General features: G+C 43.1%; 1 protein-coding gene across 1 annotated transcript in view; it reads right to left on the reverse strand.

Annotated features, from left to right (window-relative positions):
- kdm4b (lysine (K)-specific demethylase 4B) overlaps positions 1–23,303 on the reverse strand; it is a 268,277-nt gene that overhangs the window by 208,842 nt on the left and 36,132 nt on the right. Inside the window, exons 3-5 of the mRNA XM_078424193.1 lie at positions 21,350–21,525; positions 19,440–19,554; positions 10,971–11,164 (exon numbers count right to left, since the gene is read on the reverse strand). Of these exons, the coding sequence (XP_078280319.1) occupies positions 10,971–11,164; positions 19,440–19,554; positions 21,350–21,525 (485 nt within the window). The remainder of the gene's footprint in view (positions 1–10,970; positions 11,165–19,439; positions 19,555–21,349; positions 21,526–23,303) is intronic.

Genomic DNA, 23,303 nt, shown 5'->3' on the forward strand with positions numbered 1-23,303 from the left:
ATACAGGCTGTGCCACAGGAACCTGTTTGACTGCTATTTACGCCCTTGACATTTGCTAATAACTTCTGAAGATGACAGTTCATTTTTCATTATGGAGGATGACCATCAAAATTGCCCAACTGTCGCCTTCACCAACAAGGATTTTTATTGATCCCTTTGTTTCAATGCACTCATTCTTTAACATCTTTTTTACTAATACTCTTCAAGCAACAATCAATATGATATATTCATAGGATATAACCAGAATGCCTCCCCAACAGAACGCCATCCTTTGAAGAATGGAATGGGTGGAATTGCTTCCCTGCTTGATGCGAACAATTAAACTAAGGTGCAAATTCTCCTCTGTCGACACATGGACCATCTCTTCCACAATGAATAATAGCATCAAGAAAACAAAATTTAAATACTTCATGGCCTAAAGTAAAAATGAGTGATGGCTTGCAGCTGAAGAAATTTCTTACTTGAAAACAAGAGTATTCAAGTACTTTGTAAAAATAAGTAAATATTTCTTTATAATGCTGCCCACTTATCATGTAATAGGCATAAAAAGCTGGAGTAACTCAGCGGTACAGGCAGCATCTCTGGGGAGAAGGAATGGGTGACGTTTCGGGTCAAGCCCTTCTTCAGATAGTCCCTATCGTGTAATAAGGCTGCAGAAGCCATTAATGCATTGATCTCAGATTTGCAGGTAGGTGTAATGCATCTTTAAGCATGCAACATGACGTTTTGGTGTGCACATGCATGCTTCTATCATCATCCTACTGGACTGCAGTCACACCATCTGCCTGCCTCTCAAACAATGAAATAACGTTGAGAACATTTCAGTTTGCAAAGCCTCAAAACTCAACATTTACATGGAGAGTGCAGAGTATTGTAGATAAACCTATTTTCTTTGTACATATTATCTGCTGTGCTTTAATGTAAACACTGTTTAAGCTTTCTTTGCCATAGGTAAAGAGTTATGGGTATTTATTTTGTCCTTAATTTATGCACAGAACGTACGAATTAAGGACGCAAAAAATACATGTGCATATTTTCATTCTAATCAATAATTAGATGTTCATGTGTAAAAATTATCAGATTCTAACAGATTTAATCAAATAAATCAGGTAAGCAAAAATATCCTAGGACAGGCCTCCTCCACTCATTTGTTTACCTCTCAATTGAAACCATATCCTTCTAAATACTATCACAACAGCTTGAACAATCTTCAGCTAGAAACAGCAAGGTCTACTTATACACTTAAGTAGTTCTGCACCAAAGTTTAACCATTGAGAAATTAATGTGATTGTCTATAGATGAAGCAGTAATTTTACAAGCTCATTCTTCCCTTTTATGGAAACATATTGTGTTGCTGTATTAAATATTCATATTCTTTTGTTACTCTAATAGAAAAAAAATAGCATCCTGATTTGCTGTGGTCCCATGTACAAAGATTCGACCAAGCTTTAGAGGTCCACAAGATACATTTGCAAAACGGGAAAATCACAGCTAACTGAATCTGGATTATGATCAGTCTGGGGCAGATTCTGCACCATACAGCACGTAATCAAGATTGATGAATGCAATTCTGTTGACCAAAACATCACATGCACAGCATGCCCATTCCTCTTCTTACAAAGAAAATATCTCTACCATATCCCCGAGCAGTAATGGCTATCGAAGTTGGATTTTGAGAAGGTATAGAAACTGCCATTACAATTACTAAGGTAAAGTTTTTCCAAAATGCAGATCATTAAGACAAAATAAAAGCTTGCATTAATAATAAAACCTGTTGAGGCCAATGCAAGTTGAGGAAAAGTTGAGGTTACCCCTCATCGATTCATTTGATTAACTTTCAAAACTGTGCTCAAAGATTGGCAGGCTTCAAGGAATCATTGGGAAAGTGAAGATTTTAATATTATTTCATAACCTCTGTCACTTCTATAATCCATAACATTACCTTTAACTTCCACAGCCTTGCAATGCTATAAACTGTGATTCAAAGCAGAGTTTTGGAGAGCATGACAAAAGTAGATCAGCCATTTTTAAATTGAGGTGACAATCCAGTGAAGCTACATGTCCACATGCACGATAAACAATTGAAACACCATACAATAGGCATTCTACACAAACACATAACTGAAGGATTGAATTTAAAGCTCTGCAGTCCGTCACCTCAGTTTGTCAAACAAATAAATCACTTTCAAAAGGGAAAAGGATACATAAACATCCATCCACATCTTCAACAATACACAGAAAGATTGCAAAAAAAGAATGAAATCATCACAAACATCTCCAGATAGAAATGTTGTGAGAATCGGCTACCACCACTTCTGGAGGTCTCCACCAAAAGCAGACACAAAGTGCTGGAGTAACTCAACAGGTCAGGCAGCATCTCTGGAGAACATGGACAGGTGACGTTTTGGGTCGTGTCCCTTCTTCAGAGACTAAGTTATTCCAGCACTTTGGCTTTTTTTTGTAAACCAGCATCTGTAGTTCTTCATTTCTCTACTCTTCGCCCAATTTGATTCATTCTATGATGTCAAAAATTAACCAAAGCAATGGGATTCAACAACATTCAGAACATTCTCAGAACATTCCTTTCCAACCCATTCAACACCCCCACTGACAGGAATAATATACAATAGCAAATTAACCTACCACGTCCAGTTATCTTCAGTGGCTATGTGAATTATATTCCCTGCACCACGATCAGAAATTATGATGCTAGATGATAGTTACTCATTGGTAAAATCCACTTGCAGCTATTGGAATTGACTGACTTAACATGCAGCAAGACATCAGGCATTGGGTGGCAAACGGTAAGAAACATCGGCATGAAGCAAGTGTCAAACTAAACTAAATTAAACAATTACCATGACCTGGAGAAAGCCGAACTCTGTATACTGATCTATCACACCATCACCAAGTTCCCCACCAACTGGCCAGAAACCTAACTACGGCAGCCATACAATAGCTATGTCACCAAATCCAAGGCTGGGTATCCTGCAACAAGTGAAGAACCTTAACTCCAAAAACCTCCAAGTCATAGACTCAATCATACAGTAAGGAAACAGGATATTCAGGAAGAAAAGAGTTGTATGTGATATCAGCAAAAATCAACGGTTATTCAAAAATATCTTGGAGATTGTGTATGGCGAAAAGTTTTGTATCATAGGTCACAGATTAAGTCGCGTGCAACTCTGGTCGCCACACAATGAGGACACGGGGGATAAAGTGGAGATTCACTAGGGTGTTACCTGGGATGTAAAGCTTTTGTTATGAGGTAAAAATTGATGAGTTGAGTTTGTTTCCCTTGGAGCAGAGAAGGCTGAGGGGCTTCTTGTAAATTGTAAAAACCTTTATTGTCACTACACAAAGTACAGCGAAATTAAAGCAGTCCAGATGATGCAATCACACACAGCAGACAGTACAAAGGACAAACCTCTAACCATAACAAGCCAAACCTAATCCACTGAATCAAACAAACTGACCTCCAATACAATATAGACAAAACAACTACAACACGGTCGAGGCAGTGTACAGTGCAATCAAGACAGCAAGTTATTGCACAGCAATGAGCTAACATATTGCAAGTGCCGTTTTAAAAAAATAAAAGAAATAATGTAATCAAATATAAGGTGCGGTCGGCTGTAACATGCAATAAGTTCAGCAAATGCTAACAACATAAGTGCAGTAGAATGCAAACTTGTATTAAATTGAGGCCTATGTTTTCTGACAAGTAACTGACAGTGTTCCGACAATTGAGGTACAAAATTATAAGTCATAGATAAAGGTTGCTAGTGAGATTTTTTTCTCGTTACTAGCGATCTATACCAGACAGTATAGTTTTATGGTAAGGGTAGGGGATTTAGAGTAGATTTTAAGATTTTTTCTAACCAGAGTGTGATTGCAATCAGGAATGGATTGTCTGAGGGAGTAGTGATGGAGGCAGGTATTCCTCAAAATATTTAACGTTTATATATTTAGACAAGCATTTGAAACACCTTGGCATAAAAGACTACGGGCTGAGTAATGGAAAAAGGGGGTTGTGTATCTTGATATGAAAGCCTGTTTCCATGCTGTATGAATTGGTTGCAATGCCAAATAACCTATAAAACTTCCAGTAAACAAGGCGGGAGAAATAGGAAGCAAGAGGATGAGTTACAAGCCTTCTGCGCAAATGCGAGGGCAAATGCCCAATATCAATCGCGCTTCAGCCAAGCAAAGTCAGCACTTGCACAAAAATAATGATATTTATTTTGTTGTTACAATGAAATTACACCAAAGAAATATAAACCCCAGTGCGCCATTCAGAAGACAAGGCAAACTTTTCAATCTAATTTCCCACATGGGTAGCTCAGCTCTATTTTTTTGTATAGCTGGGGAAGAAGTGCATTTCCTTAAGTCACAACATGAAAATAAGCCGTAACTGAACTGTTTTAAAAGATTCCAAAACTCTCCAGTCACCGAGTTGAAACCAGACCAAAAGTCTCTCAAATGTCACTAACATATCTGCCTCAACTACCATCCCTGATAGCACGTTACAGGGACTCAACACCCTCTGTGCAAAAAAAAATTACTCCTCACCTTAAAGCTATGCTGTCTAGTATTTAATTTTTCCATCCTGGAAAAAAAGATTGTAACTGTCCTATGCCCACCTCTCTTAGCCAGCTTTCTCACCCCTGCTCCAATTATTCTGAAGGATCCCAACCCAAAACATGACCTGTCCATTTCTTCTGCAGATGCTCTATGACATGCTGAGTCCCACCAGAACTTTGTTTTTGCTAAAGATTCCAGCAAATTGCCAATTAACAGTGTTTACACATACCTCCAGTTGTAGCTCTTCCACCACCAGACATTAGTTCATAATACATTAACTGGAATGGAGCCCATGACCCAAATAGGATCAAAAACATAGCTCAGCTCTTTGGTGAAGTTAACAGGGCAATTGTGTCATTAACTCTAATACATCAAAGGAAATGTATAACTGGAACTTGCAAGTACTGTATGTGTGGCTGTGCATGCATTGAAGTCGCACAAAGACACTCCTGCACTCGACAGGGAGACAATAATCTATATTCTGCAATTGACTGCCTTTCAGAGTAGTATAGTAAATACAATCTGCCGGATAGGGATGGTGATTGGCCATCACTTTATGAAACAGATTTTATTATTTTTGCTGTCAGAACAGTGTGCAACAGTCAAGCAATATTCAATGCAGGCTGCACAACTAGGCAGACAATTCCAGTCTCAAAATTACCTTGGTGTTGTTCAGCAATTCTGTCGTAAATCCTGAATGAGTCTTTCAACTGTTAGCGTTGGTTAACTAGATTTTCAACATTATAACAAACCTCGGCAGAGTATTTCAGAATTCTAAATCACTTTTGTCGAAGTCCTTTATCTATATACTAAAACTCTCATTTGTTTGTTCCTAAACGACAGCCAAAACAGTACACAATAGCGCAACAATATTAGGCCCACCTTACTCACCATCGTCCCTTTGGTGCTAATGGAAGAAGTTTCATTGAAATCGGTGTTATATTTTAAAAGTTATTCACATTTTAAAGTTTAAATCTATCTCCTAGGGAGGGAGGGCGGTGGAGGGAGGGAGGATAAGGGGGATGGAGTGGGGGGAGGGGAAGGGAGAGGGGGAGGGGAAGGGAGAGGGGAAGGGAGAGGGGAAGGGGTGGAGGGGAGGGGAGCGGAGAGGGAAGGGAGTGGAGGGGGAGGGGAGGGGAAGAAGGAGGGGGAGGAGGGAGGGGAGAGGGGAGGGGAGGATAGAGAGGGTGCTGCACTAATGCAGGAAAGGTTTGAGCCCAACGGGTCCACTTGGTCCCGTATACCAATAAAATACTCCTTCATTCCCTCTCTACTAAAATAAAAATGAGAATCTCACACTAATTCTGCCAGGCTGACATCCCCAGCACTCAGGCCCTAAAATGGATCCATTGGGCAATCTATGACATTTGCATGCCTGACAATAAAGTTCTGAAACAAGTTCTCCATTACAAAGCTTCCCTGAAGAAAAAGCAAATCCTGAATGACCTGTAAGACTACCTGGCCCATGACTTCTCGAAGAGGATGAGGAGCATTCCAAATGTGACTGAGAACTTGGCTCCATGTCAGGAATACACAGAATCCCTGAGGACTCATGAAAAGTCCACCTGCCACTAATGCTGGCAGTCACATCCTGCCCCAGCTGTGGCAGGTCCCAAACTGACCTCAGTCACCTCAGAACTGGAAACAAGTCACCGTTGATCCCAAGAGACAACATAACATGATGATTGTGTTGTGCACACCCAGAATATAATTCTAACTGTCCCCATAGATCTTGATCTTGAATCCCATAGATTTTGAACTTCAAAAAGGTATATGCTCAACCTCCAAAATATTTTATCTGGTCCAATGATGAAAATTGGTAAATGTGCCACAAATCCAGAAACTTTCCTGAAGCACTGAGATTAAAAGCAAATAAAAATAAAATTAACATGATAAAAACAATCCCCACTTCCCCTACAACTTCAAATGGACGTTCTTGGCCTCTGTTTTTTAGCTCTAGTGCATTGCAATGCACTTCAAAAGGGTGGTGTGAGATTGTTTTGGGGAAGAAAGGGCAGGAGGGAGACGGGTGGTGGAAAGGGCAGGAGGGAGACGGGTGGTGGAAAGGAGGAAGATGCTGCTCTGAACACAGGATGTGTTTGCAGAATTAATTACACAACAGCATCCCCCAGTGGAATAAACTGGAATCACAACCATTTCACATCAAAACACGTGCCATTTTCCCCCCTCTGCCAACAGCCTTCTGAACAGTCCTTCCATGAATTTGGGTCCTCCCAATTCACCTCTACCCCATTGTGAACATCGGACTGTCTATAGAAATGATACGCTACAACGCCAAGATCTATATTCCGCACTTGGTATCTCCAAGACCACCTCCAAGACCAAGGTGCTGATCGTCAACTTCCGTAGATCACACAACGGGGAATACGCTCCGATCTTTATCAATGGGGACAGTGTGGAGAGTGTCCAGCTTCAGGTTTCTGGGCACTCACATTTCGGAGGATCTCACATGATCCACTAACACCGCTGCGCTGGTCAAGAAGGCGCAGCAACGACTATTCTACCTGAGAACACTGAAAAAGTATGGTCTGCCCCAACAGCTGCTGACGACCTTCTGCATCCTAACGCATGACATCCCTGTGTGGTACCTCAGCTGAATGGAGGCAGAGAGGAGAGCTCTTCAGCGGGTAGTCCATAGAGCTCAGAAGACTATCAGAACACAACTACCAGCCTTGGAGGACATCTACAACACACGATGCCTCAGAAAATTCACAAAGACTCCTCATACCCCTGCAATAGTCTGTTCGAAATTCTACGATCGGGCAGACGCTACAAGGCCTTCTACGCCCGCACTTCCAGACTCAGGAACAGCTTCATCCCAAGGCCATAGCTGCTATGAACCGGTCCTGCTGAGCCGGGTGGTCACATCACACAGTGAACCGGCACAGACCTACTTGAACTTTATACTGTTTTAAAACTGTTTCTAATTTTGTTTCACTGGGTTGTATAAATTTATACTGATTAGCTAATTAATTTATTGCATCGTATGGAAGGCGCATTCCCAATCTCGTTGTACCCCTGTACAATGACAATAAAGATATATTGTATTGTATTGCTCTATCCATTGCACTTGAGTTTGACTTGATTGTATTTATGTATAATATTTCTGTCTGTTTGTATAGCATGCAAAACAAAGCATTTCACTGTACCTCAGTACACATGCCAATAATAATAATAAACCTAAAGAACCATTGAAAGAACTAAAATATTAAAATAGGCCTTTACAATTGGCATATATATTGTGAGGAACCTTGCCCTTGCCCAGTGCTTCCTCCTCACTTCCACTTTTCCCCATCTAATGTCCTCTCATTCTTGATTGTTCTGATCCCTGGATCTAATGGAGTTGTAGAGCCACAGAAACAGGCTGCTCAGCCCAACTTGTCCATGCTGCCCAAGTTGTTTAACTGAGCTAGTACCACTTGCCTGTACCTGGCCCCTATTCCTCCAAACTTTTTTCTCTCCATGCACCTGTTTTAAATGTCAATATTGTACCTGCCTCTACCACTTCCTCTGGCAGTTTGTTCCATATATACACCACCTATCTTTGAAATAGTGCCCCGAAGGTCCCTTTAAAAAAAATTCCCTCTCATCTTAAACCCAAGCCCTCCAGTTTTAGATTCTCCTTCAATGAGTAAATATCTGCGTCAATTCACGTTATATTGATGGTGATAGTGAGGAAGATAGTTTTATGTTCAAGAAGAATGCTGATTAGCTGGAAAAGTGGGCAGAACAATTGTAAATGGAAATAAATCCTGATGCGCATGGTGATGCATTTTAGGAGTTCTAATCAGTATATGACAGACATCATGAACAATTCTTCATTGTTCCCCTCACCCCTGTCCTTCTCCCTTCAATCCTTGCATATCCTTTCTTCTCTCTTGCATTCTGCTGCTTGTCTCCCACCTTCCTTCCTTGTTCCAGGTCACACTCCCTCTGGTCCTCTACTGCAAAGAGTATCCCAACAAAAATTCTAAAACTCAGCAGAGTTTGCAACTTTAACTCCCACGTGGAGAAGAACGTGCCACTAGATCAGTGAGATGCCAGGTCATGACCATCTTGAAGAAAGACGAAAACCACCGTATTCTTGATCTACCATCTCAACCACAGAGAAAATATTCCCCCAAGTCCTCAATTACCTCCTTCCAGCAGCCAAAGCATTGATGCCTCAAAACAGTATGAATTCTGTCCTACAATCAAACCGAAGCAATTCTATCCACTAGATCCATGCAAGAGAAGCAATCCCATTAGTCCCAATTTCTTCTCTTGTTATTTCCTTGTGGCCCCAGTTCGCTCTCTCGTGTAGTCAGCTTTTTGGATTTGTTTCTACGTTAACTTACACCAAGGAGTAATTTACAGGTGTCATTGATAAATCTACAAGAACCCACTTGGAAAGTGGGAGGAAACCAGACCATCTAAAGGAAACATAAGCAGTCACAGAGAGAACATGCAAACGTGGCACAGACTGTACCCAAGGTCAGCGACTCTGCCTGCTGCACCACCATGCAGTCCACCACACCTGAAGGAATAATGCACAGCAACTGCAAGAGAAATGCATCAACCATTACAACTGGTCTTCGAATCCATCAATCGAGAGGAACACAAAAACGCACTGACAGGCAGCATCGCTGGAGAGAAGGAATGGGTGAAGTTTCGGGTCGAGACCCTTCCTCAGACTGAGAGTCAGGGGAGGGGGAGACACAGAGATCTGGAAGTGCAAGGTGTGAGAAAGAGACATCAAAGTGGGTGGAGATCAAGGAAAATGTAGAATAGATCATTGTTAGCTAGAAGGTAGCAACAAAGCAAACAGAGATAAAATAGAATCAGGGACAGTCAGACTGGTCAGAGAACTGGGAAGGAGAGGGATGGAGAGGGGGGAAAGCAAGGTTACTTGAAGTTAGAGAAGTCAATATTCATACCGCTGGCGTGTAAGTTGACCAAGCGAAATATGAGGTTCTGGTCCTCCAATTTGTACTGGGCCTCAGTCTGACAATGGAGGAAGCCCAGGACAGAAAGGTCAGTGTGGGGATGGGAGGGGAAGTTAAAGTGTTTAGCAACCGGGAGATCAGGTAGGTTTAGGCGGACTGAGGTGTTCAGCGAAACAATCGCCAAGTCAGCGCTTGTTCTCACACAACTGGAACAGTGGATATAGTACATGAAGTTGGAGGAGGTGCAAGTGAACCTCTGCCTCACCTGGAAAGATAGTTGGGGTCCTTTGACGGAGTCGATGGAGAAGGTACTGGGACAGGTGTTGCATCTCCTACTGTTGCTGGGGAAAGTACCTGGGAAGGGACAAGTTAACCAGGGAGTTGCGGAGGGAACGGTCTCTACAGAAAGCAGAAAGGGGTGGAGATGGGAAGATGTGGCAAGTGGTGGAATCCCGTTGGAGGTGGCAAAAATGTTGGAGGTTTATGTGCTGTATGCGACGGCTGATGGGGTGAAAGGCGATGACGGGGGACTCTGTCCCTGTTGCAACTGGGGGGAGGGGGAGCAAGAGCGGAGTTGCGGGATATCACAGAGACTCTCGTGAGGGTATTACTGATATTCCTCCTTGAGATGTAGGGATGGATATCAAAATCCACACAAGGGTCAGGTCAACCCTGAGGTAAATTTGTAGCAATGCTGTCTGACCCACCGAGTTCCTTGAGCAGTTTGCTCAAGAGTCCAGCAGCTCCTCGTGTCTACATTTCCCTGAAGTTGTGCCATTTTAGGTTGTGCAGGTTTTCTACATCCAGCTTGACTTGCCATTAAATGGAAATCTGACATTTCTGAGTTTTAACATCAATCCTCTTTACCATGACATCAGGAATTCTGAAGTTGTCAGAAATCTTGCTTTTTAGAAAGGTACATGATTATGCAGGGAATGGAGGGATTATGGATCAGATGCACGCAGATGCAATTAGTATAACTTGGCTCCATGTTTGGTACAGACATTGTGCTGCACTATTCTAATGCGCCATATTCTGTTCAGCCAAAGCACAGCTCTTCCTATGTCAAAAGTGTAGGTGAAAGGTCTACCTTTAGTGTTTTTTTAGTGCAACCTAGAACTCAAGACGTACCAGACAATCAGAAGTCCCCCCCGTACATATTAACGAAGCTTTCTGCAGTCATACTCCAATCCCTTTAGGTGACTGATGTGAAAGAGGGAGCAAAGGCTTGGCAGAAACCTGTATAATACTTTGATGTAGCCAATAAGATGGTCAACAATGATAAACTACGTGGTCCCCAATATGTTGCAATATGCCAATAACCTTACATATTTCAACCTTACAAACAATCATTTTGTTTTCAAATATTTAAAGATGATGAGGTGGTGCTGAAAGAATGAATTTGTTAATTCATCTTGCTCATGCAATCTCTGAACATACCAAGATTTCGGTTCTCCAAAGTGCAAATAGTTAATGCTGTAGAGATCCATATCTTCCGTGTGCCAGGCAAAAGTGGTTTTCCACATCCCGAAGTACAGGTATGAAGTATTTACACCTTCAATCACAATCCCACATTCTTGCTCCACCATATCCAGCAACGTGTTCAGATTTCCAATATTCCACTCCTCAACATGCTAAACAAAAAATGGATGGCAATGAAAAGGTTACCATTAAGGACACAGGTTTTTTTTTTAAATTATTTACATTATTATGTATTTTGGAATCCAGATAGCAGATTGTGCAAATATTTCCAGACGTAATCTTGCCTAACATTTAGAAACTGTAACGTATGCTGCCATGATCCATTGTAACAAAATTATTAATTAATGACTAATAAAAGGCTACCAAAACAAGTTTAAATTGATTATACATATCATATTTTGAAACAGAAAAATTTATGACCCATTAAGATCAAGGAAAGTAAGATCATGGAGATGGTGTTGGCAGTGTAGATTACTGTGTATAGATCTCTTAAAGAAAAAAAAATTAAACCATTCCTGACGGGACAGCTATAAATTAATTAATTACGTCCATCTGCTATTCTGCCAAGAAAAAGGAGCAAATCCAAACGTACGTCAATGCAACTGCAACTAGATTTGCCACAGTCACACCTATCACTCTGGTGCATTTAACAATACCAAATGGCATTGACTCTTTGGATAAAAAATGATCTGAAATTAAAAAGGACTAATCTTAGAACATTACAGCACAAGAACAGGCCTTCGGCCCACGTCTATGCCAAACATGATGTCAAGATCAATTCTTATCTGCCTGCACGTAATCCATATCGCTCCATTCCCTGGATATCCATGTGCCTATCTAATAGTCTTCAAAATGCCACCATCGCATCCTCCTCAAGCACCACCCATGGCAGCACATTCCAGGCCCTCACCAACATCTGTGTAAAATAACCCAGCCCCAAACATCTCCTTTATACTTTGCCCCTCTCACCTTAAACCAATGCCGTCTAGTATTTGGTTTTTCCATCCTGGGAAAGGGGTTTTGACTGTTTGTCCTATCTAGGCGTCTCATTATATTATATACTTCTACCAGGTCAGCCAACAGCCTCCAACGTTCCAGAGAAAACAATCCAAGTCTGTCCAACCACTCTCTGTGACTAATACCCCTTTATCCAGGGATTACCCTTTCCAAAGCCTCTGATACGTTTTACTCAGTATCATTCTCTAAAGCACGCATTGAGTGGGAGACCAAAACATCACAGGTCTGGACACAAGATAGCCATTTTAACTCTGTGTATTTTAGCAGCTGCGCAGGCACAGCTTTTCCATATTGTTGCATGTATACATAGCATAGCAGCTTTACCATATTGTTGCATGTATACATCACATATCTCCCCCCTTAGAATTGTGATACTTTTTTTTAATCATAATGATCTTTATACATTATGTTTCCAAAGTATTTTTCTATAACAAAACCCCATTTAAGTAATTCAAAAAAACATGCATAATTTTGGTATCTATTTACAATCCAAATCAAAGTTTACATAACCAATTCATCTTTTGAATATGAGTATCATCTTCAATGTAATGCCGAAAGAGTATTCACGCTACAGTCCTTTCTATTAATGATAACCAAATTTTCATGGCATTTACATTGTCCGTATAACCGAGTCCGTATAATCAAGTCCGTATAGTCAAGTTCGTTTTCAGAATCCATAATAATCCGGTCGCTTTCTATTTCGCTTGGGGTACTGCTTACGCCCTGAATTGGTTTCTTCGTTGCGCTCTGATGTCGCGTCCTCGACGGTGTCATCGTGGTTACTTTCGTCGACGTTTTCAGGTGCAACGCTTCTTTCGTGTTTGCTTTCGTTGAAGTTTTCCTGTGTAACACTTCTTTCGTTGACGTCCTCATCGTGCACTGTGGGCGTACCCCTGTCAAAATCTATCGAATTTTCCGTTTCGTTGGTTGTGGGAGAGTTGATTTCCCATTTCAGAATCTGGTCTGCGTGCCGTTTCCAGATTTCTACCCCGTTGACGTGAACCTCGACCTGGTATGAGACAGGACCTAGCTTCTTTGCGATGTGTCCTGGTACCCATTTCTCCCCTCTCGCGTAGTTGCGCACTAGCACGCTCTCTCCCTCCTCAAATTCTCGAGCTGGGCGCGTATCATGGTGCAACTTTTGCGAGAGTTGTTTGTCACCAATGGTCGCTCTTTCATCTGGCACCGCGATGCTGAAACGCGTGCGAATTTTCCTTTTCATCAGCATTTCAGCCGGCGTTTGCGTTGTAGTAGTTTGCGGCGTTGAACGATACGAGATCAGGAATCGAGCGACATGCGTTTGCAGCGGTCCCGACACCTTGCGGAGTGCTGCCTTCACCGTCTGCACGGCACGCTCTGCGAGACCATTGGTTGCTGGATGGTATGGCGCACTTTTGATATGGCGAACGCCATTTGCTTTCATGAACTTTGCGAACTTTTCGCTAGTGAAACATGGGCCATTGTCAGAACCCAGTGTATGCGGAAGGGCATTTGTCGCAAACACGAAGCGAAGCTTGTCCATAGTAACGTCACTGGTTGATTCACGTGTGATATGCACTTCAATCCACTTTGAATATGCGTCAATGAGAACAAGCAACATCTTTCCCTGTACCAGGCCGGCATAATCGACATGAACACGTGACCACGGTTGACTAGGATGCTCCCATGAATGCAATGGTGCTTTGGGCGGATCCCGCTGATGCATTTGGCATTCTGAACATGTTCTGACTTTGTGCTCTAAGTCCTTGTCGATTCCAGGCCACCACACACAACCTCTAGCAATCGCTTTCATCTTCACAATACCTGGATGGGCATCATGCACTTCCTCGATCATTTGCGAGCGACATTGGGGTGGTAGTACGACACGACTACCCCAGAGAAGACAACCCTCGTGAATGCTCAGCTCCACTTTGCGACTGAAGTAGGGCTTGAAATCATCATTCGGTGGTTTGTCTGGCCACCCGCTCATGATGTATTCACGAACACGAGACAGAATCGGATCCCTCTGTGTCATGGTGCAAACACGCGACGGAGTGATGGGCGATTTCTCCAACTCGCTCATCAGAAGGACGATCTCTCCAGGTATTGGCGCTTGCGATACCGTCGCTCGTTGTGGGAGTCGGCTAAGTGCGTCTGCATTGGCGTTGGCTGAGCCCGGTTTGTACGCGATGTCGTAATCGTACGCTGCCAGTGTTAGCGACCAGCGAATCACTCGCGGTGAAGCCATTAGCGGAATGGCCTTGGTGTTACTGAACAACCCAAGAAGCGACTTGTGGTCAGTGTTGATTACGAATCGTCGTCCGTACAAGTACATGTGGAACTTCTTGACGCCGTAGACTATGGCTAGACCCTCCTTATCTAGCTGCGAGTAGTTGCGTTCGGCGTTATTCAGACTGCGTGAAGCGTAGCCTATTGGCATTTCCGTGCCATCTTCCATGACGTGTGATAGCACTGCCCCTACTCCGTAAGGGCTGGCATCACAGGAGAGAACGAGCGGCTTGTTGCTGTCGTAATGCGTCAGAACTTTGGACGATTTCAGGCCTTGCTTAGCTTGTGCGAACGCCTTCCGCTGAGCTGGTCCCCAGTGCCATCGAACCGTTTTGCGCAGCAGTTGATGAAGCGGTTCGAGCATGGTTGAGAGATTAGTGTGAGGTTATTCACTTTGGAAGTAAGAATAGAAAGGCAGATTATTATCTGAATGGTGTCAAGTTAGGAGGAGGGGGAGTTCAACGAGATCTGGGTGTCCTAGTGCATCAGTCAATGAAAGGAAGCATGCAGGTACAGCAGGCAGTGAAGAAAGTTGCTGCTTTACAGCGAATGCAGCGCCGGAGACTCAGGTTCGATCCTGACTACGGGTGCTGCACTGTAAGGAGTTTGTACGTTCTCCCCGTGACCTGCGTGGGTTTACTCCGAGATCTTCGGTTTCCTCCCACACTCCAAAGACGTACAGGTATGTAGGTTAATTGGCTGGGTAAATGTAAAAATTGTCCCTAGTGGGTGTAGGATAGTGTTAATGTGCGGGGATCACTGGGCGGCACGGACTTGGAGGGCTGAAAAGGCCTGTTTCCGGCTGTAAGATATGATATGATGAGGAGTTGAGTATAGGAGCAAAGAGGTCCTTCTACAGTTGTACCGGGCCCTGGTGAGACCGCACCTGGAGTACTGTGTGCAGTTTTGGTCTCCAAATTTGAGGAAGGATATTCTTGCTATGGAGGGCGTGCAGCGTAGGTTCACTAGGTTAATTCCCGGAATGGCGGGACTGTCGTATGTTGAAAGGCTGGAGCGATTGGGCTTGTATACACTGGAATTTAGAAGGATGAGGGGGGATCTTATTGAAACATATAAGATAATTAGGGGATTGGACACATTAGAGGCAGGAAACATGTTCCCAGTGTTGGGGGAGTCCAGAACAAGGGGCCACAGTTTAAGAATAAGGGGTAGGCCATTTAGAACGGAGATGAGGAAGAACTTTTTCAGTCAGAGAGTGGTGAAGGTGTGGAATTCTCTGCCTCAGAAGGCAGTGGAGGCCAGTTCGTTGGATGCTTTCAAGAGAGAGCTGGATAGAGCTCTTAAGGATAGCGGAGTGAGGGGGTATGGGGAGAAGGCAGGAACTCGGTACTGATTGAGAGTGATCAGCCATGATCGCATTGAATGGCGGTGCTAGCTCGAAGGGCTGAATGGCCTACTCCTGCACCTATTGTCTATTGTCTATTGTCTATTAGGCCGTAATAGTTCAGCATCCCAAGGAACGCCTTCAGTTCCCTGACGTTCTTCGGTTGAGCCAGCTCATCGATGGCTTTGACTCGTTCATCCACTGGCTGCAGCCCTTCAGCGCTCACCTTATGGCCCAGGTATTGGACTTCATTGAAGAGAAAGGCGCATTTTTCTCGTTTCAGTCGTAGGCCTGCATCTTGGAGCCTGCGGAGGACTTGTTCGAGGTTGTCGAGGTGTTCTTCCTCGGAACTACCTGTGACGAGCAGATCGTCCAGATACACCGCAACCCCAGAAATCCCCGCCAGAAGATTGTCCATCGTACGCTGAAATACAGCCGGTGCTGTTGAAATGCCAAACGGCATTCTGGTGTATTGGAACAAACCGCGATGGGTATTTATCGTCACCAGTTCACGGCATCTGGACAACAAAACCAACTGCTGGTAAGCATGCGACAGGTCAAGTTTGGTGAACTGCTTCCCCTTCACCAGCTTCGTAAACAACTCATCCATCCGAGGTATCGGATACGTATCAGATCGAGCTGCTGTATTCACCGTTAACCTGTAGTCTCCGCAGGTTCTCACGCTACCGTCTGCCTTGTCAATGGAGACAATCGGTGCCGCCCATTTCGAGTGTTGAACGGGTTCTATGATTTTCTCCTCCTGTAGGCGATCTAATTCGCGATCAACGCGATCGCGACGGGCCAGCGGCACTGGTCGAGTCTTCATGAATTTCGGTGGTACGGCCGGGTCGATGTAGATGTCGACTTCGAAGCCCTTGAGCGTCCCGAGTTCCGCTTTGAAGAGGTCACCGTATTTGGAGAGGAGGCTCTGCAGGCGGTCGTTCACGTTGACCTGGTTCACCTCCTGCCAGTTGAGTCGCAGAACTTTCAACCACTGACGGCCAAGTAGGCTTGGTCCCGCCCCCTTCGCTACCAGCAGCTTGAGTGTCACTGTTTGCTGGTTGTGAGAGACAGGCACTGAACATTCTCCCAACAATTCCACTTTCTCTCCAGTGTAAGTATGGAGAACCACGGTGCTATCACGAAGGCGTACCCTTTCACCTTTTCGCCACTGGTCCTTCCACGTCTCTGCACTGATAAGCGTAACTGCAGCTCCAGTGTCGATTTGCATGTGGATAGTCTTTCCCCCCACACACATGTCCACAGTGAAAGGAGTAACTTTCTTCTCACTTTTAGTATGATAAAGACCATACACATCACCTTCCTCGGTCAGTTGGTGGCTTTTATCCGTTTTTCCAGCTGACTGCTTTTTCTGCAGTTTTTCCTTTCCACGCTGAGCATTTTTCCCACTCGACCTGCACACCCGTGAGAAATGCCCTTTTTTTCCGCAGTTGAAACACTCCACCTGTTTCGCTGGACAGTCGTTCAGGTCAGCGTGGGGAGAGCCACCACAGCTATAACACAAAGATCCTCTTATGGTTCCCCGTTTGGGCTGACCACTGTGAGGCCCCCTTGATTTCGCGATTATATTTATCACTTCGCTGGACTTTTGTTTCCCGTCACGGAGAACAGCCGTGTTGCGGTCTGCCGTCCCCATAGCGGTGGCGATACCGAGTGCCTTGTCGAAATCCAGCGTGGCTTCCGACAATAACCGACGCTGAATGTGGTCCTCATCAATCCCACACACCAAACGATCACGTAACATTTCATTGAGCGTCGAACCATACGCACAATGTTCAGCGAGGTGACGTAACTCGGCCACATAATCAACAACTGACTCACCCGGTTGACGATGACGAGAGTTGAATTTGTAACGCTGGACGATGACCGACGGTTTCGGGACCTTGTGATTCGTGACTGTTGACACAATCTCCGAATATTCAACTTGCCCAGGTTTCTGTGGAGCCAGTAAACTCGAGATGAGTCTGTATGTTGGTCCTCCACACACGGAAAGCAAGATAGCCCTCTTCTTTCCTGCATCTGTAATGTCGTTGGCTAGGAAGTAATGTTCAATGCGCTCGGCGAACTGCACCCAGTCGCCCTGTGCAACATCAAATTCCCCTATTGAGCCAAAAATAGCCATTGTATCCACAACAGCCAGTCACCAAGCGAAATTTCAAAACAAGTTTATCCTCGTCGCCAATTAATGATACGTTTTACTCAGTATCATTCTCTAAAGCACGCATTGAGTGGGAGACCAAACCATCACAGGTCTGGACACAAGATGGCCATTTTAACTCTGTGTATTTTAGCAGCTGCGTAGGCACAGCTTTACCATATTGTTGCATGTATACATAGCATAGCAGCTTTACCATATTGTTGCATGTGTACATCACAGCCTCCACACCCTTCCTGTATTTGGAGAACCAGAACAAATGCAATGCTCCAAATGTGGCCTAATCAAAAAAAAAACCACATCACAACTTCCTCACTCTTATGCTCAATGCTCCAACCTATGGAAGCATGCTTACTATATGCCTGCTTTACCGCTCTCCACTGTGTTTCCATTTTCAGCAAGTTATGGACTTGGACTCCTACGATCCCTCTGTACATCAATGCTGTTAAAGGTCATACCATTTATTGTATATTCTCCCTTTCCATTTGACCTCGCAAAGTGCAACCTCCCAGGTGTTGCCAGGACTCGAGGGCTTGAGCTACAGGGAGAGGTTGGGCAGGCTTGGATTGTTTCCTTGGAGTGTATGAGGATGAGAGGTGATCTTGTAAAGGTGGAAAAGATCTTGGGGGAATAGGCAGATTAAATGCACGGTCTTTTACCCAGAGTCAAGAACCAGAGGACATAAGTTTAAGGTGAAAGGGGAAAGATTTAATGGGAATCTGACAGGCAACTTTTTCCACAGTGGAGGGTGGTGGGTACATGGAATGAGGCCCCAAAGGAGGTTGGGGCAGAACCCTAGAAATCCTAGTAAGGGATAGGAGTTGAGGCAGAAACTATAACATATAAAAGACATTTGGGCATACATTGTCAGGAAAGGTTAAGTGGAACTACTGTAGATGGGGTACCTTGGTTGGCATGAACAAAGTGAGCTAAAGGGCCTGTTTTTCGTGCTGTATGACTTTATGACCTCACACTTGCTCAGATTAAATTCCATTTGCCATTTCTTCTCCATTTCCAAAGCTGATCTATATCCCACTGTATACTTTGACAGACTTCCTCACCAGGAATCTTGGTGTCATCTGCAAACGTACCAACCAACTCTTCTGCTTACATCCAAGTCATTTATGTATATCACAAATAACGGTCGCAGCACAGATTCCTGCAGAACCTCACTAGTCACAGACCTCCAGCCTCAATATTATCCTTCCACTACAACCCTCTGTCTACACCCATCTGTAAGGTGGTTCCGAATCCATACAACCAAGTTTATAACAACTTGTGCCAATCTGTAAGTGACCAATCTCGTTTTAAATAAATACTCCAAAATATTTTTTTCTCTCTCAAAATGAAATGCTGTAAAGGAAAACAGCTATCAAAATATCAAATTTTTTGAAATCAATTTCTTAGATTTAAAATAGACAACATACTGGAGTAACTCAGCAGGTCAGGCAGCACCTCTGGAAAAAGGTATAGGTGACATTTCGGGTCGAGACCCTTCATCAAACTGAGGAGATTTACAACCCATGTCCATTCACTGGGCATAGGTGGTTCACTAGCTGGAGTAATAGATTACAACTCAAAAAAGATTCATGCTTTTCTTTAAATATGCATTACTACTCACATTGTCATACAGAGAACCACTGATATCAGCTCCATAGATGGGAGAAACAAATGTCAAGTTCTTCCAGTATTTGCGTTCAAGATCATCAAAATCTAGATGACGTGGTGTACAATACCTGAAAGAGAGGGATTACAACATTTATTTTTGTGTTCTTTTCAGAAATATGTTACTCTATTTTTAAATAGAGATGGTAAAAAAAAAAAGATAAATCCTCAGACTGACATGACATGTATCCCAGGCTCTTAAAAGAAGCAAGGGGTGAAAAAAATGCTGGCTTTATCTTTCCTATTTAACTACAGGTGTATTGGTCTAGAAGCAGGTTTGATGTGTGGTACGGTTATCTTAATATAAAACCAGAGATAGAGTTAGATTCAGGGACAGCTTTCCAGATTCAGGGACAGCTTTCCAAATTCAGGGATAGCTTCATCCCAGCTGCTCTCAGACAACCTCGAACCATCCCATCAACTAGAGAGCGTTCCTGAACTACTATCTACCTCATTGGAGACCCTCGGACTATCTTTCATCGGACTTTACCATGCATTAAACATTATTCCCTTTATCCTGCATCTATATACTGGATGGCATGATTGTAATCACGTATAGTCTTTGTGCTTACTGGATAGCATGCGACAAAATGTGCATAGTACATGTGACAATAAATTAAACTAAATTGTACAGAAACAGGCCCTTCCGTCCAACTCATGCATGCTAATCAGGTTTTATAACTGAGCAAGTCCCATTTGCCTGTTTTTGGCCCATGTCCATCTGAACCTTTCCTACCCAAGTACCTGTCAACATCTTTTAAATGTCACCATTGCACCAGTCTCTACAGCAGGTAAGGTCAGCATGAATGACATGCGGTCAGTAGGCTTCACATCAACATTGGGCAAATTATTGAACAGGACCTGTATATATCAAGACCGCATAGGGTTATCAATAAAAGTCACAATAGATTTATTAAGCAAAGGTCACGTCTAATTATTGAACCAAAGGATTTACCGGGGAGGTTCATTCAGGATGGCACTTTGGCTAAACATTTTAGTAAGGCATTGACAAGCTGCCGCCTAAATCGGGAAAGTAGAAACACACAAAATCACTAAGAAAGTGACATGATGAAAGGTAATGGTCAAGGTGGGAACAGAAAGGACTGAAAAGAAATTCAGTTTATTGAGTGTGCAATAACAGATTTAGGTTGTGCAAAAAAGGAAAGGATATTCAGTGCCCTCCATAATGTTTGGGACGTTCTAATTATGCATAATTAAGTCAGTGCAATGCTTCTGCAGGGACTGGAATATTCAATTTAAATCAATAAATAATTCATGAAAAAATCCTGTATACCTATCTTTGGAAAAATCTTGAAAAACCCTGTGCCATTAATGTCAATCATGCAGAAACTGTATTTTCATTCACTTTATTTTTTAATTTAATTCACGACTTTCGAAATGTGCCCATGGTGGGTGGAATATGTGCGTCAGTGTTGAGGCAGTGGTAAAATACTTTTGAGTATGTACAAGCCATGTTCTGGTGATCACCCAATGGAAAATGGAGATGGTGTCGAAAAAAGAGTGGAGCCTGAACTAGTCCATACTCGTTATTATCAGTTTTCATCGAGTTACATTTTTATAGAGATTAAAAACTGATGCATCACAAGTGTTTCTGAAAATGTCTTTCCATAAACTAAAATAAATAGTATTGTACAAGGATTCCAAAATTTCAAGTCATTAAAAGCACATGCTTTTATTTACATACTCTTATTTTGTATGGTTATGTAAGGCATTCCATTCAATTTGTTTGAGTTCAATGTATACAAATAACACTGCCTTTTTAAAACCACCACACCATTCTTGGATTTGTACCACCACATTTGCAACATTGGTTAAAATGCAAACTGAAATGAAAGGTGTCCATACTTCTCACTGTTGGCCAGTTTCCTGTACTCCCCAACTGTCATGGACTTCTTCTGAATGTTATACTGTGTGAAAAGCCCTGACTGGCCAGTCACCACCTGTTGGATTGGAGCTGGGATCGTCATATCATCTATTTCTTCATACGACTTCCTTGGTTTCCACTCCTTAGGTGGAATGACCTGAAAAGGATAGAACATACTCAACAATTAAAAGACAAAATCTGCAGTTATTCCGAGGATATACATCTGCGGTTTGAGAGTGCGGCAGAATCTCAAGTTAGAGGCTGCTTGTACAGAGTAAACTGGTCAAACCCTCTCCTTCGACAAACACATCAAACACATCACCAAGACAGCCTTCTTCCACCTCAAAAACATCGCCCGTCTCCGTCCGTCCCTCTCCTCCACAGCTGCAGAAACCCTCATCCACGCCTTCATCACCTCCCGTCTCGACTACTGTAACAGCCTCCTCTATGGTTCACCCTCAAAAATCATCAATAAACTCCAATACATCCAGAACTCCGCTGCCCGTCTACTCACCCACTCCCCGACCCGTGACCATATCACCCCTGTCCTTTACAAGCTCCACTGACTCCCCATCCCCCAGAGAATCCAGTACAAAATCCTCCTCATGACCTACAAAGCCCTCCATAACCTGGCCCCATCCTACCTGACTGACCTCCTCCACAGACACACTCCCACCCGTACTCTCCGCTCTGCTGCTGCTAATCTCCTGTCCCCCCCCATCCGGACCAAACTCAGATCCTGGGGGGACAGGGCTTTCTCCATCGCTGCTCCCACCCTCTGGAACTCACTACCTCAAACCATCAGAGACTCCTCCTCACTCACCACATTCAAAACATCACTGAAGTCTCACCTGTTCAACACTGCCTTCAACCACTGACCGTCACCTCTCCTTATGTTTCCTTTTCTGTTCGTTTACTTTACTTTTTTTTCCAATGTTTTAGTAAACCCTGTAAAGTGTCTTTGAGTTTTTAGAAAAGCGCTATACAAATGTAATGCATTATTATTATTATTATTATTATTATTATTATCTACAATCCCTTGTGTCTACTTGTCCATAGGTTATTTGATTGCATTTGAGAAACTTGCTGTGCCCTGGGAAAAACAATTATAATATTATTCAGAATTACACACATATTGACTGCAATTTTTTTCAACACCAAATTATTCTGCACCATTTGCAAATGTCATAGTGCCTGATTTCCAAATAGCATTGGTAAGCAATCCAATTTATCATTCCATTTGCATTTGCTTTTCAAAATAAAAATCATAATATTTGTGTTTACCTGTTTGTAGAACAGAGTAAAGGCACATAATACAGCACTGTAATAATGTAATCCATTAGCTTTAGTGGCAGAGAAGTTTCTGACATCCTGTATTGGCACGCTTTCACCAGAGAGGGGCACTAGTATGCCGTCACGGCCTGAGGGGGGCACTGCTATGCCTTCACCACCAGAGGGAGGCATGAACACATTGTCAGCAGGCGATTCTCAGTGAACAATACTGCTGCTTCCAACAAGAAACCTTCACTTTCACAAACACATTTGTGTCAGCACAAAAAGGTGCAGCGCACAGAGGACAGTAATGCAATATCTATACAATTCCATGTCAGGATATGGTGTCTAGCCAGGCACATAAACTATGGTTGGGAGGGAAATCTTCACTGAACCCAAAATTTTTGAATAGATGTTAAGAACACTGGGAGTGTTCCCTCAACGTTTTAGTCACAGGTTGTTTTTCCACATTCATCATTCTTGCATAACAACTGATTACCAGTCCAAGATTCTTGCAAACTTGTTTATTTTAGATGGATGAGTTCCAAAATGAAAAACCTAGAGACATTAAGGGGCAACAATATGAACATAAACCACGCGACTCCAAATTACTGGAGGCACATTAAAAAAAATGTTTAATGTGGGGCATCAGACGGTGGAATA

The sequence above is a fragment of the Rhinoraja longicauda genome, chromosome 28 (genome assembly GCF_053455715.1).
Source record: "Rhinoraja longicauda isolate Sanriku21f chromosome 28, sRhiLon1.1, whole genome shotgun sequence".
NCBI lineage: Eukaryota > Metazoa > Chordata > Chondrichthyes > Rajiformes > Arhynchobatidae > Rhinoraja > Rhinoraja longicauda.